General features: G+C 37.0%; 1 protein-coding gene across 1 annotated transcript in view; it reads right to left on the bottom strand.

The window, feature by feature from the left end:
- The window catches only part of LOC106884432 (26S proteasome non-ATPase regulatory subunit 3), a 168,365-nt gene extending 156,660 nt beyond the window's left edge, over window positions 1–11,705 (bottom strand). The window contains exons 1-2 of the mRNA XM_014935818.2: window positions 11,373–11,705; window positions 6,218–6,405 (exon numbers count right to left, since the gene is read on the bottom strand). Coding sequence (XP_014791304.1) covers window positions 6,218–6,405; window positions 11,373–11,499 — 315 coding nt within the window. The 5' untranslated portion in view covers window positions 11,500–11,705. The remainder of the gene's footprint in view (window positions 1–6,217; window positions 6,406–11,372) is intronic.
- Window positions 11,706–13,445: the final 1,740 nt, after the last annotated feature.

Raw genomic sequence — 13,445 nt, 5'->3', positions numbered from 1 at the left:
AAATATTCTACATATTCTATGTTCAAACCAACCAGATCCAGCCTCTCACAACTATCTTACAATGTCATTCTAAAAACATACAATCACATCATTGAAATCTCAAAGCTACAATGCATGGTTAATTCAAAACAATGTGGATAAATAAGCATTACACTTGACAGAGTATTCTGAATACTAAAGGTTAAAACAGAATTCTGAAAAAAATTTCCAGAACTACTCAAAAACAAAATGTTTTGGCTGGTTGCATCCTCCCTATCAAATAAGGGGAAATCCAAAACAATTTTTGAAATATATATATATATATATATATATAAGTTAAAGATGATCTTGAGACCAAAACTCATTGGGGTAGTTCATAGTTTCTTCAGGATAGAAAACAGTTTCCTCACTATACAACTGTTGATTCACAACACTTAATCCCAGAGTTTTTATTCCAAGCAGTGGCTGGTATTTGGGTTAGTATAAGCATGTATGGGGAGGGTGTATGCATACCAATGTGTGTGTGTGTGTGTGTGTTGTATTATCATAAGTAAAAATTCTCAACCATTATTTTTCACTTCTAAGTTTCTTTGATTTGCTATTAACCTCTCAGAGACCTAGTGATACCCATCTCTATTTTCCCATCCCTATCTTACTTCCTCTGTATTCTCTTAGCATGCTACCCACATGTGGTCCTTGGATCTGTTTGCCAATTAGAACACACAAATACCAACAAAGTTACTGTACTGACCACTCTGTTTCTCTCTCTTAAATATGTAATGTAATAGTCACTCAAGGCCCTGCAATCCATCCATCCGTTTTCTCATTCATTCATAATTCCTATTGTGGCCAGCTGTACTGCTTTTCCTTTAGACTCTATAAACATTTTCATAATAAGCATGGACATGAGCATTTGCAATCCATTTTCTCTCTCTGTCAAGCCATCCAACCCATGCCAACATGGAAAACGGACATTAGATGATGATGGTGATCATGATGGTCCTCAGCTCCCTACTCACTCTTCCCATTCTGTACACATCCACAGGACAGCCACAATCAATGTAGGCCTGATGAGATTGAGGAAATACTAGAATGGAGACAAAGATGTGTGCTATTATGCTAGAGGTAAGATGGAGAGAAGCTTCAGCCAGACTCCTCACTGGCTAAGAACATGGGTATAAAATCTTCTGGAAAGGCAATAGTTTAAGTGTTGGGGTGTGGGCATACTTGTAGCAGAGAAATGAATGAACAAAGTGAATGAGATAGTCAGAGTGTGTAATAGGAGTCTTAGACTAGTCTTGGTAAACTGCACTATTATTTCTGCCTATGCTACTCTATTGGGACTGTTGGATGAACGAAAGGATTATCTTTATGATACCCTTTTTTGATTACCTCAATGATGAACAATATCTTTATCTGCATGGTTAGTGACTTCAACAGACACGTTGGGGAGTATCCTGCAGAATTCCATAGTATGCATGGAGGCCATAGATATGGTTTCTGAAATGAGGAGGGAACAAGGATCTTGCAAATGACCTAATGATCTGCAACACTAACTTCAGGAAACCAATCAGTCACGAGAACACCTATCAATCTGGTTGGCACACAAGACAGCCTGACTAAATCTTCATTAAAAGTGGGACAGATGTGTGTAAATGCAAAGTAATTCCCAGGTGAGGAATGCACCAGTCAGCATAGGTTAGTCATTAGTAACTCCAAACTTAGAGGTAGCAGGCCTCGCACACACAAAAGCCAGTCTGTTAAAATCCCTAACCCTTAGATAAGAAGGAAGAGGAGAAAGAGATGTATAACACATAGGACTACAAGAACAACTACTGAGAACTACAGACCAAATCTGTGATTGATGTACAGTTCCATCTAGACTGAGGGTGACATGGTAGTGGAACTATGAAGCAGACAGCCATAAAAGCTAAGTGACAGGATTGGAAGAATGGGAGTAACAGTGAATTGTACCACACTGCTAAAAGAGATGCTAGATGACATATATATTTAGCAAAGGAAGAGGTTTGCCACAATTCCACAGAGTGAAGAAGAGAATCATGAGGTGTTCCAGATTGCAAGACAGTGTATCAGAGAGAAGTGTGTAAAGATGGATAACTTGCATTTAGTGACTTTGAAAAGAAAGAGACATAGAAGTGCTACTATGAAAGGCAAGTAAACATGGAAAATGCATGGGAGAAAGCAAACCTTCTAACAGAGGGACTAGCCATTCTATTTGGCAGCAGTATGACAGATAAAGCAATAAAGGATATGAAAACAGGGAAAGGGTCTGATCTTTTAGGAATTACTACCAACATGTTTAAAATATCTGGTGGAGTGGGATGGGATATGGCCTAGTCCCACAAGGTTGTACAGTAAGATATACCTAATGATTGGCATAGCAACATTATAGTAAAATGCTATAAGAGTGAAGGAGATGCTTTAGAGGTGAGTAACTACAGAGGTAGCAAATAACTAGACCAAATCTTGAAAGTTACAAAAAGAATTATAGCAAAACTACTTAGGAAAAGGTTGAGACTAGATAGGATGCAGTTCAGTTTTGTGCCAGAGAAAAGCACTACTGATGCTCTCCTCCTAGTGAGACAACTGCAGAAATGTTTCGCAAAAAATAAGCCACTGTACGTGGCTTTAATAAACCTGGAGAAAGGCTCTGACAGGGCCCCTTGCTTCCTAATCTAATGGTCACTGCAGAAGCTAGGTGTAAACGAATGGCCAGTGACAGCCATTAAAGCCATGTACAGGGATGCTGTCATTAAGATGAGAGTTAACCATGGGATACAGCAACAAATTAAGTGAGCAGATAGTTCACCAGGGCTTGGTTCTCAGTCTCCTGCAATTCATTATAGTCCTCCATACCAAAACAGAAGAGTATAAATAAGACCAACTATCAAATTCCTTTATGTTGATGGTTTTCTTCTTACAGGTGATTTGTAATAGAATTAGAAAAATTGCAGAAGTAGAACAAAAACCCGAAATCGAAGGGCAATAACTCTTTACCATTTAGATCACTCTGTCGAATGTCATGCTTATTTATACACATTTTGAATTAATCATTCTCAACTTGTGCAGACTTGAAATTTTGTCACAAGGTGATTAAATATCAATTATTTACAATTAGGCATTTTCAATAAAACCAGGGTTTATGTGTTAGTGTTGTATTGTTTGACCATGTTGCAGTGATATTTTGAATGGCATTCTGAAGATCTCTCATCACTTATGCAATCAAAATGCTCTTTCTTGTTGGACAAAATTCAGAACCTATTACTATATACCATACCATATTGCCATTATTTCTATACTGGCAATTACCACTCTCATTCCTGTCACTCCCAATCAGCATTCATCCTTCTTTCTGTCTCCATCTCATATTTACCACACCACTCCTTTTCACCGTTCACTTCATTTATCCCCAGTATACATCCAACCACCTCCACCCTCATGTTTATTCTAGCTCTCACTCTTCTCCCACACTACCTGATTCTTCTCTGTTCAAGCTCCCTTCTATCCACCTTCCTGGACATGTTACCATTCTGGTACTTCATAACCACCATATTTACTCACATCTGGGTACCACTTGTCTCTTCTATCTATCCATGCAAAATGTGAGGTAGCCAGGAGTCTCCACAACAGTAAACCTGTTCCTACTCTTCCCATCATACTTTTAACCATTTCACCCCTTTGATTACCATTTTATTCTGGTAGACCCATTAGCCGTTTCATGTTTAAAAACTAGTTTTATAGATACTTCTTTCCAAATTCCTATTTTGTTATTCACATATTAACTTGTATACATTGAACTGTGTAAAATATTGGAGAAAGAAACCTAGTTGTTTCTTACAAGACACACCAATACATACATCGAACAAAATTCTTTCAGAGGTCCTTAAAATACTACTGTGGATTCCCAATTTGCTATTTTGTTACGTGAACCGCCACCAAAATATCTTATATGGACCTCAATTGAGAACCACTGCTTTAACCTTTTGAACACCTCACTTAAACAACCGCTCTATTTCCTTTCCTCCTGCTTAGTCGAGAGAGGCTATTTACTCTTGCCAATTATAAGGTGATCTCAGTGAAACTGATGTCACAAAAAAAAAGAACCCAGTGTACACTATAAAATGGTTGGTGTTAGGAAGGGCATCCAGACATTGAAAGCATGCCGAAACTGGGACAGTACAACCTGTTGGATCCTGTCAAAATGCCCAACCCATGCCAGCATGGAAAACAGATATTAACAGATATTCTGCCAGCTCACCACCTTAACAATTACTACCATACTGAGACTAAATTCCAATGTAAACATAAAACAGTAGCATAAGATTTCATTGGTTGAATTATGTGATTCGGTTTCACTCAAATTCTACTATACTGATGCAACCATTTATCTGCTCTTTGTCCACAAAGAAAATTCTAATAAATTAAGAATCTTGCTATGTAGAGCATTCAGTACACCTTCCTTTGACTTTGTCATGAAAACTCATGCCAATGACCCTTTTGAGTTATTTTCTCTTAGTTCGTTTTCATTTATACTATGCAAATTACTCTGGGTCAAGAATGTTTACAACTCATTTTGCATAGATAAAAAAAAAACTTTGATCTGTTCAGAAGTGAAAAGGACAATATGCCAATGACAGAAATGCATTTCCATTGTTATTCTTTACAGAGACTTTTTCTCTTAGCATAGTTAATTCAGTGACATTTTATTTTTTATAGTTTTAAAATCATCCCTTCTTATCTGAAGTTGCTAACATTCACCATTAAGCTTTTATTTCCCTTTTCCTGTCCACTAAGGAAATTTTAATAAATTAAGACTTTATCACATACGGTATTCAGTGCAACCCCTCACTCCACCCTATCCCCTTTTTTTTTAAACCAAATTTATGTCAGTGGTCCCTTTGAGTTTATTTTCTCTTTGCTTCTTTCAGTTATATTTAAATATAACTATTCCTAAATCTACGAGTCTAGGTTAACAACAACAAATCTAGCTACAAACACCAAATTACAATTAACCCACTAAGGCTAGATAATCCTTCCAAGATTCTATTAGTTTCACAAATGATCATGACTAATATAATATACGTGCCAAAATAGCTGCAAAATGTCTTTTCCATCCTCAGTTTCATTCAACTTTCTTTAAAATATAGTTAGTGCAAGACCACACATATAGATGCAAGGGACACAATTCATAACCACGTTCACTAATTATAACGAAAAGCTCCAGGTAAACTGAGTGAAAAATATTCTCACAACTTCACATATCCACCCACAAAATCTCCAGTTTGCTGGATTGATGGGGTGCTGGAAATCAAATGCCTTCTTATATAACACAGTAGGGATCACTGAAACTAAGAGATAATAATAAAATTTATGTTGACTGAAGATTATTAACAACTGCCTTCACTGCAATACCCAGCAAAATTTTCAGATAAACTAACTTCAAGGGCACTTCTTGACTATCACATTATAGATCATAGAACTAAATTCTGCAGGACATAGCATGATCCCAGACTAAAACATGAAATATCCCAAGCAGATCAAAATAACTTTATTCCATACAGCCTAATCAATTTCACTGAAATTAGTAGCTGTGTGCTAAGAAGCTTGCTTCCCAACCACATGGTTCCAGGTTCAGTCCCACGGCGTGGCACCTTGGGTGAGTGTCTTCAGGCCAACCAAAGCCTTACGAGTGGATTTGGTAAACAGAAACTGAAAGAAGCCCGTCGTATATATGTGTGTGTGTGTGTGTGTGTGTGTGTATCTTGTTTCTGTGTTTGTCCCCCACCTCTGCTTCATAACCAATGGTGTGTATACATCCCTGTAACTTAGTGGTTTGGCAAACGGACTGATAAAATAAGCACCAGGTTTAGAAAACAAATGAGTACTAGGGTCGATTCATTCAACTAAAAATTCTTCAAGGCAGTGCTCCAACATGATCACAGTCTAATAATTGAAACAAGTAAAAGATAGAAGATAAAAGATTCCCATATTTGTGGTTAGTGTTGCATTATTAGAAGATGAAACAATCTGAATTTGGACAGATCATGCTAGAACTGAAAAATAAATACAAAATATTCCAACCCATGCTAGCATGGAAAGCGGACGTTAAACGATGATGATGATGATGATGATGAGAGTAAAACATTTATAAACTTCATTTTTCTGGGGAAAAAAATAAAAGCGAAAACATATATTTGTATTATATGTATAAACTAACCTCTTCAAGAAAGGAACATAAAGTTTGTGCAGCAGGTTGGTTGCCAAGATATGCCATTAGTAAACGTCTCAAAACTGCATGATTAATTCTCCTACGGATTGACACCAGAGCTCGTATCACACGATACATAAAACGTGGTTCTTTTGTAACAACAGCCTTTTCAATGTGTTTCACTTGTTCTTTAATATCTGAAATAATGAATAAGAATTTATATTTCTGGAGCAAAACTGAAAAACTAGGAACATCAAAAGGAAAGAATTAGCAATAAATGAATTTTAATAATATATTTATACTTGTTACAACAAGTGTTGCAGTTGATCCAATCAACAGAACAGTGATATTAATGGTTGAGCACTCCACAGATACACATATTCTTAATGTAGTTCTCAAGGAGATTCAGCATGACAGAAAATGTGACAAGGATGGACCTTTGAAATACAGATGCTACTCACTTTTGCCAGCTGAGTGGACTGAAGCGAAGTGAAATAAAATATCTTGCTCAAGGACACAGTGCACCACCAGAAATCAAAATCAACAAGCTAACTGACCAATTGCAACACCAGCACCTGTTCTGGCACTGTTTCTCTATATATTGCTGGTGGGGAGATGAATCACTGTTATCTCTAGCAATCAAGCATCCATCATTGATAAGACCAAGGAAAGTTTGGTGGTCTCAGTGCTGGAGGTGATAGGGATTCATCTCCCCACTAACAATATAAACAAGTGTGCATTTTGCACCAAAAGCCAATATGAGAGTTTCTCTCATGGTAACTACCACAGTAAAGTTTGTTCTAACAGAACATCCACATTTAAGTGAGGATAATTATTACCTCTCAGTTTTTGTAGTGCCTCTGTCACTAATATACATACAAATCATATCATTGCATCTTCTTTCCTGTACTACACATCTCTGATACCCAGTTTTTCCCCTAACATTTGTACTCAATATCAAATGCATGCTAACATCACACATCCAACCCAACAGGTTGGTTGATTTTTTTTCATTCCATACTCAGCATCCATGTATCACTATTAAGCAACAATCTTGTTGTTGGCACTCTGTCGCTTACGACGACGAGGGTTCCAGTTGATCCAATCAACGGAACAGCCTGCTCGTGAAATTAACGTGCAAGTGGCTGAGCACTCCACAGACACGTGTACCCTTAACGTAGTTCTCGGGGATATTCAGCGTGACACAGAGTGTGACAAGGCTGACCCTTTGAATTACAGGCACAACAGAAACAGGAAGTAAGAGTGAGAGAAAGTTGTGGTGAAAGAGTACAGCAGGGTTTGACACCATCCCCTGCCGGAGCCTCGTGGAGCTTTAGGCATTTTCGCTCAATAAACATTCACAACGCCCGGTCTGGGAACCGAAACCGCGATCCTATGACCGCGAGTCCACTGCCTTAACCACTGGGCCATTGCGCCTCCACTACTAAGCAACAATACTCCAATGCATTTCCTAGACAGGGTAAAATTTTTCTGACAAGCATGCATGCCTGAGTAATGGGTGATCTAGTAACTGATCATAGTGACAAAACCACTCTCAGACATACTCCAGCCCCTAGTTCATAGATGTACTGACATGGGCTGTGACCACCAAGGACATGCATAGGCTTGAAAGAAATGAAACTAGTATGCTTCGCAATGTGTAATGTTAGTGTGCAAGTACAACAGAGTGTAAGCATTTTGAGAGAAAAGTTGGGCATAAGCATCAGATATGGTGTGCAAGAGAGACAAGTGTGCTAGTATGGTCACGTAATGCGTATGGACGAAGACAGCTGTGTAAAGAAATGCTGATCTCTAACTGTGGAGGGAATCTGTGGAAGAGTTAGACCCAGGAAGAATGGGATGAAGTGGTGAAGCATGATCTTCAAATGCTGGGCCTCACGGAAGCAATGACTAGTGACTGAGACCTTTGGCAAAATGCCATACTTGAGAAGACCTGTCAAACCAAGTGAAATCGTAATCGTGTCATGTAAAAAGCACCTTTCGAATGTTGGGCCTCACAGAGGCAATGTGGCCAATGTCAGTGTTGCACTTGTGCCACTGACACATAAAAAGCACCTTTTGAGTATCGGGCGTCACAGAGGTAATGACTGAGACCTTTGGTAATATGCTGTGCTTCAGCAGAAGACCCATCATCAAGCTAAGTGAAATTGCAGTCATGGCAGATACTGGTGTCACACAACTGGCACATAAAAGCACCCATTACATTCTCAGAGTGGTCGGCATAAGGAAGGGCATCCATCCATAGAGACCATGACAAATCAGACTGGAGTCTGGTGCAGCCCCTCAGCTTACCAGCCCTGGTCAAACTGTCCCACTGATGCCAGCATGGACAACGGACATTAAATGATGATGATGATTCTCATAGTTGGGGCTTCACTGTGACTTAGAGAATCAACTACTCAATGCAGTTTTTATTCAGTGTTGCTAATCTTAAATATGGGTTTCTTTCACTGCAGTTTGCAAAGTCTGCATCTCCTCCTAAATGTTTACATGTCTACGTGTCAGTGGCTTGATGTACAAGGATATCACTACACTTAATTTATAAATAAAAGTTTCCAGTTCAGATCTATTCTGGAATTATGTCTGTATCCAAGAATGATTATTAGAGATTAAACAGATCAAAACTGTGTAGTAATAAAGACTGCAAATATAAACTCTATAGATGAAGTTAACAGTTCAAAAAATTATAATCATCATCAACATTCAACATCCATTTTCCAGGCTGAGGCATGACAGGAACTGACAAGGCCAGGGACCTCACCAGATTCCATAGTCTGTTTTGGCTTGGTCTCTACTGTTAGATGCCCTTAGCCTTCCACCTTCATGACATCCTTCTACTTATAAAAGTAATACTTAGAATGAAATAAATTTTGTTCAGTTGTGTTGCTCGCTAATGTTATACTGGCTTTGTATTAAACAATTAAAAAGTTCTGTCTCTTTGGTTCCAATAATGAAGATGGTAAAAAATTAGAATTGCTTTCTTTTTTCACAGTTAAGATGAAGATGGTGACACTCATATTAGCTAAGGCTCAATTATTTCAAAATGGGGCCTTTGAGTAAAATGGTAACTGGTTATTTATTTTTTGTCGTGTACCTTTACTGTTAGACACAGCTACATAGCAGTTTACTAAAAGGCAATGTTACTAATCACAGTATACAACAGGAATTTCTTTCATGAGTTGTAGGAAAAATCTACAAATACCAAACAAAAGGCATTGTAACTATTGTAAAGAAAACACCTCAAAAACAAAAGATGGTTTTGTGATGCAATGGACTTTTAGCTTCTGTCCATCTATAATTACATTCCAACCCCTTCCCAACAAGATTTCAAATATGTCATTCCTCTTCATAACATCTCTTTTCCCTGTCTCTTTCACATTATCTTTAAAAGTGAGCCTTACCAGTGCATAAGACTAAAAGAAATGTTTCCAAGAAAATCAACCCAACCAAACTTACCAAGTACTGGTTTTGCACTGTTATATAACCTGTCATTCCTAACACGAAACTCATATTGTCTGGAGTCAAATTCTTCACTGGCCACTAGTGATTTTTATGCCTGATAACCATATTTAGCACATGGGAATCTTCTGGCAAAATTACCAGTTACATCTACCTGTAACTACCTGGACTGCCATATGATCTAGTGTAACGTGTTGCATTCAACATCCATCCTATTACATGGGAAAATTTCAGGGATCAATTGCTTTTTGCGTTTCATTCTCAAAAACCTGCATCTCATCCCCAGTCATACTCCTCCTTCATTTTACATAAAGGCATCTTCCATATATTCGAAACTTGTTTTAAAACATAAACTAAAAGCTTCTTGAGATTCTCTTGATAACTTGATCTTAGTCAACGGCAATAAAACAGACATATTTCAGAAAACAAAACTGAATCTCATATAGTTTCAAAATCTCTGTACGTATTCAATCTAATCATCTGAGAAACACTCATAAACGTTGCACATTGACGGCAGTTTTTACAGGACAATCCCAATATTGCTTACAGTTTTGGTAATTGTAACTTTCAAAACACCGTCTATTAAAAAAATGGTAAAGCTAACCTTATGTCTCTCTGAAATTTCATTGCCAACCACACCTCAACTCAAAGATCCCTTTAATGGTTAGTCTTCCCAGTTAGTCAAAACCCTTTCATAAATGATAAGTATTTGTGCAGAGAGTGCAAAAGTCTGGTTTCAGCAGCATTAATTTAGAGGAGACATATCCCATCTCCGGAGAAGATGCCAGTGTTTTGATGTAACAGGCAAAATGAAGTTCTGAATTCTGTGCTCATGCGAGAATCATAACGAAACATTTGTACAACCATGACCTAGCAGAGAAATATTTTATCCTTCAAGATTCAATAATAAACATGTAATGTTTATTACTGAATCTAGATAGCATCCTTTGTTACCACTTTAAACTTGAGACAGACACAATTAATCTCACTCAACTATCTTCACCTCATAATCAATCATATCCGAGCTTCTTAATCCGTTGTCCTAAATATCTAATGTAAACAAAATAAATTTTATACACTAAATAAAGGCAACACAGAGTAGTTAGTTTCAAAGTTGCTTTCTCATTTAGAAATACAGACTTATGGTCTTCAACGACCGAAGACCAATACATCTCGTGAGATTAAATCTCTAGAGTTTGTAAATAATTCAACAAACCCATAGAAAAGGTATAAGTAGTACAGGTAATTCTTGTGCAGAATTTGGTAAATACTCTTACTTTACGATGATTACATCGTTATGAAGAATTCACTATAATAAATAACTTACTCTATACTAGAAAAACAGGTCTGGTATTTCATCTCTCCACAGAATAATAAATCAACAACATCCTGTTGAAGAATTCTAAAAGTTATGGGCTTCTTCCTTCAAACAGAAGAACCATGGACAATTATCTTAAGAGAAAGACAAACTGCTGGTTGATACAGCATTAGATAACACAAACTTGGTTCCATGCTACATTCAGTTTCGGAACTCTTGCCAGTCACAAATAATCAGAATGGGAAGAAAAAAAGTTGATGATTCCTTGATTATATTATTAAAAGATGTTATCACAGATCGATTGTGTAAGAAAATATTTCAAAAATAATTCTATAAATAAAGAGTATGAACAATAACAGCACGCACCTTCCAATGTGAGTAAGTCAGGGTCTTTTTTCACTTCTTCTTTCTCCACCCCATTCACAGCACCAGTGGTGCTACTCGGGCTGGCCACATCTTTCATCTCAACATCATTCACCACTTTCTTCACCATATTTTCCTTTTAGTAAAATCTAACTGACTCGTAAATCCAATCAATTCAAAAACAGAGTTTCAATAATTGTTTCAGCTTATATCAGAAACAAGCAAGAAAGGTAAGGTATATGTATATAAATAGATATTTGTATGTAATTAACAGGAATTTACAACTTAACCGGCATGACAAGCACAATTATTGAAATGGTGGTTATATCAAAGAGTAAAACAGTAGCTGATGAATGTGATTGGCTATTATTATAATTATTACTTTAAAAGAAAGTACTTTATTTAATATTAGACACAAAATTTATTCTACATTTTTCTTCAACTAATTCATTAACTTATTTTTACTAAGTACCATTTTGTCGAATATAAACATTATATTTTTAAGCTCTGCAGTTAATTACACGACATAGTTACGACATAGTTGCTGAACGTTATTTACTTCTTTAAACCAAACCCATGTATTTTATTATTGCAATTTAAATTTCCCTTGAGAAACCCAGATTAAAGCATAGAGATAATTTTGAAGTAAGGGTTTCCTATATCCTAAGTACCGAAAAAGGTAATTTTCAAATCTAAAATAACCTTGCGCATGCATGGATTCGTGCGTCTGCGTACACGTGTAACCGGACGCGCGAAAACATGTTTCTTTCGAAAGGCGTTTTGACTGAGATCATTGTCTGAAAAGTGTTTCAAACTTCATCATATCTTTTTTAAAAGCATTCCAACCGTGTCCATCCAAACGTAAGCCACCACGTCATTTTTAAGCTCATGCCGCATAACACAATGCAATCCAGATCACGTTGTTTGAACTATAAAGAAAAAATGTAGGTCTAAGCACTGCACTCGCCCAACAAGCTAGAAATAGCAGCTACATTCTGCGACAATATAAAAATTTCGTAGTTAAATTAACCCACGGAGAAAAAAACATTAAGACATAAAAATGATGGCAATCTCGCCATGATGATTAACTGAAAAATTAAAAAGAAATGGGATGTCGATTATTATTTTTGTAATAATGAAGAGGTTTCCATAATGATCTAGCTGCTATTTCTAATAGGTCAAGTGACTGCCTAGAGGATTCCTTGTTGGTTGAGAGATAATATGGTTGATGTTGTTCAGTTATGAGCCAATAAACTTATGGTCATAGCTGCTATTTCTAGCATGCTGTAAGACAGCTGTACATGCAGGCGTATACGCAAATCGCTCTTTATTGCTATTGTTGTTTAACTAGCCCCTGCAGACCCACGCTTGCAATCATCTTCAGGCAGCATACCAGAGACGAAATTACTCAATGTGCCTTCAAAACCGTGGAGACATTTTGGGTTATAATAGAAAATATGAGGTGGTCACATTTGGAATGCGAGAAGGTCGCGGTTGAAACGCATTTAAAAAGACGCACAAGAATCAGACCGGTTCCTCTTATAACTAGGAATTTTCAGAACAGTTCTTGCGAATTTGAGTTCTATACACGGGAATTCATATGATTATGCAAAAGAAAAATCTGTGTTTGTGATTAAGGGCGATTTCGCTGTGGTTTTTTTAGCACATCCCACGACCACCTGATACCGTTTTCGATTCTTTGTCACTTTAACATGTATTGATGTTTTTCAACGTCTTCCTTCCCATAAACACATTTAATGGAATGATGATGCTGGGATTTATGCAAAAAATTCAGAGTCTGTATTTTAAACTCTGATTTAAAAAAAAAAAAGTTCGTAAAAGAGTGGAAATTTTAGGATTTGTCGGGGGAAGGGGCTTTAAAAAGTGAATTATTTTTTTTCCATAACCGTGTAAATTCCCATGTGTAGAAAATGAATTTGCAAAAACTTTCTGAAAATTCCCAAAAATTGAAGAGTTATGAGGTGCTTAAACCAGGATTCCCACACTACAGGATGCACCCTCTCTGGGTCTTTCAATTTGTGTTACATAGCCCCAATTTTTTTTTTTTTTTTTTTT

Source organism: Octopus bimaculoides, chromosome 17, assembly GCF_001194135.2.
Source record: "Octopus bimaculoides isolate UCB-OBI-ISO-001 chromosome 17, ASM119413v2, whole genome shotgun sequence".
Classification (NCBI taxonomy): Eukaryota; Metazoa; Mollusca; class Cephalopoda; order Octopoda; family Octopodidae; genus Octopus; species Octopus bimaculoides.
The sequence above is the reverse complement of the archived record's forward strand: the minus strand, read 5'-3'. Positions and strand labels throughout refer to the sequence as shown.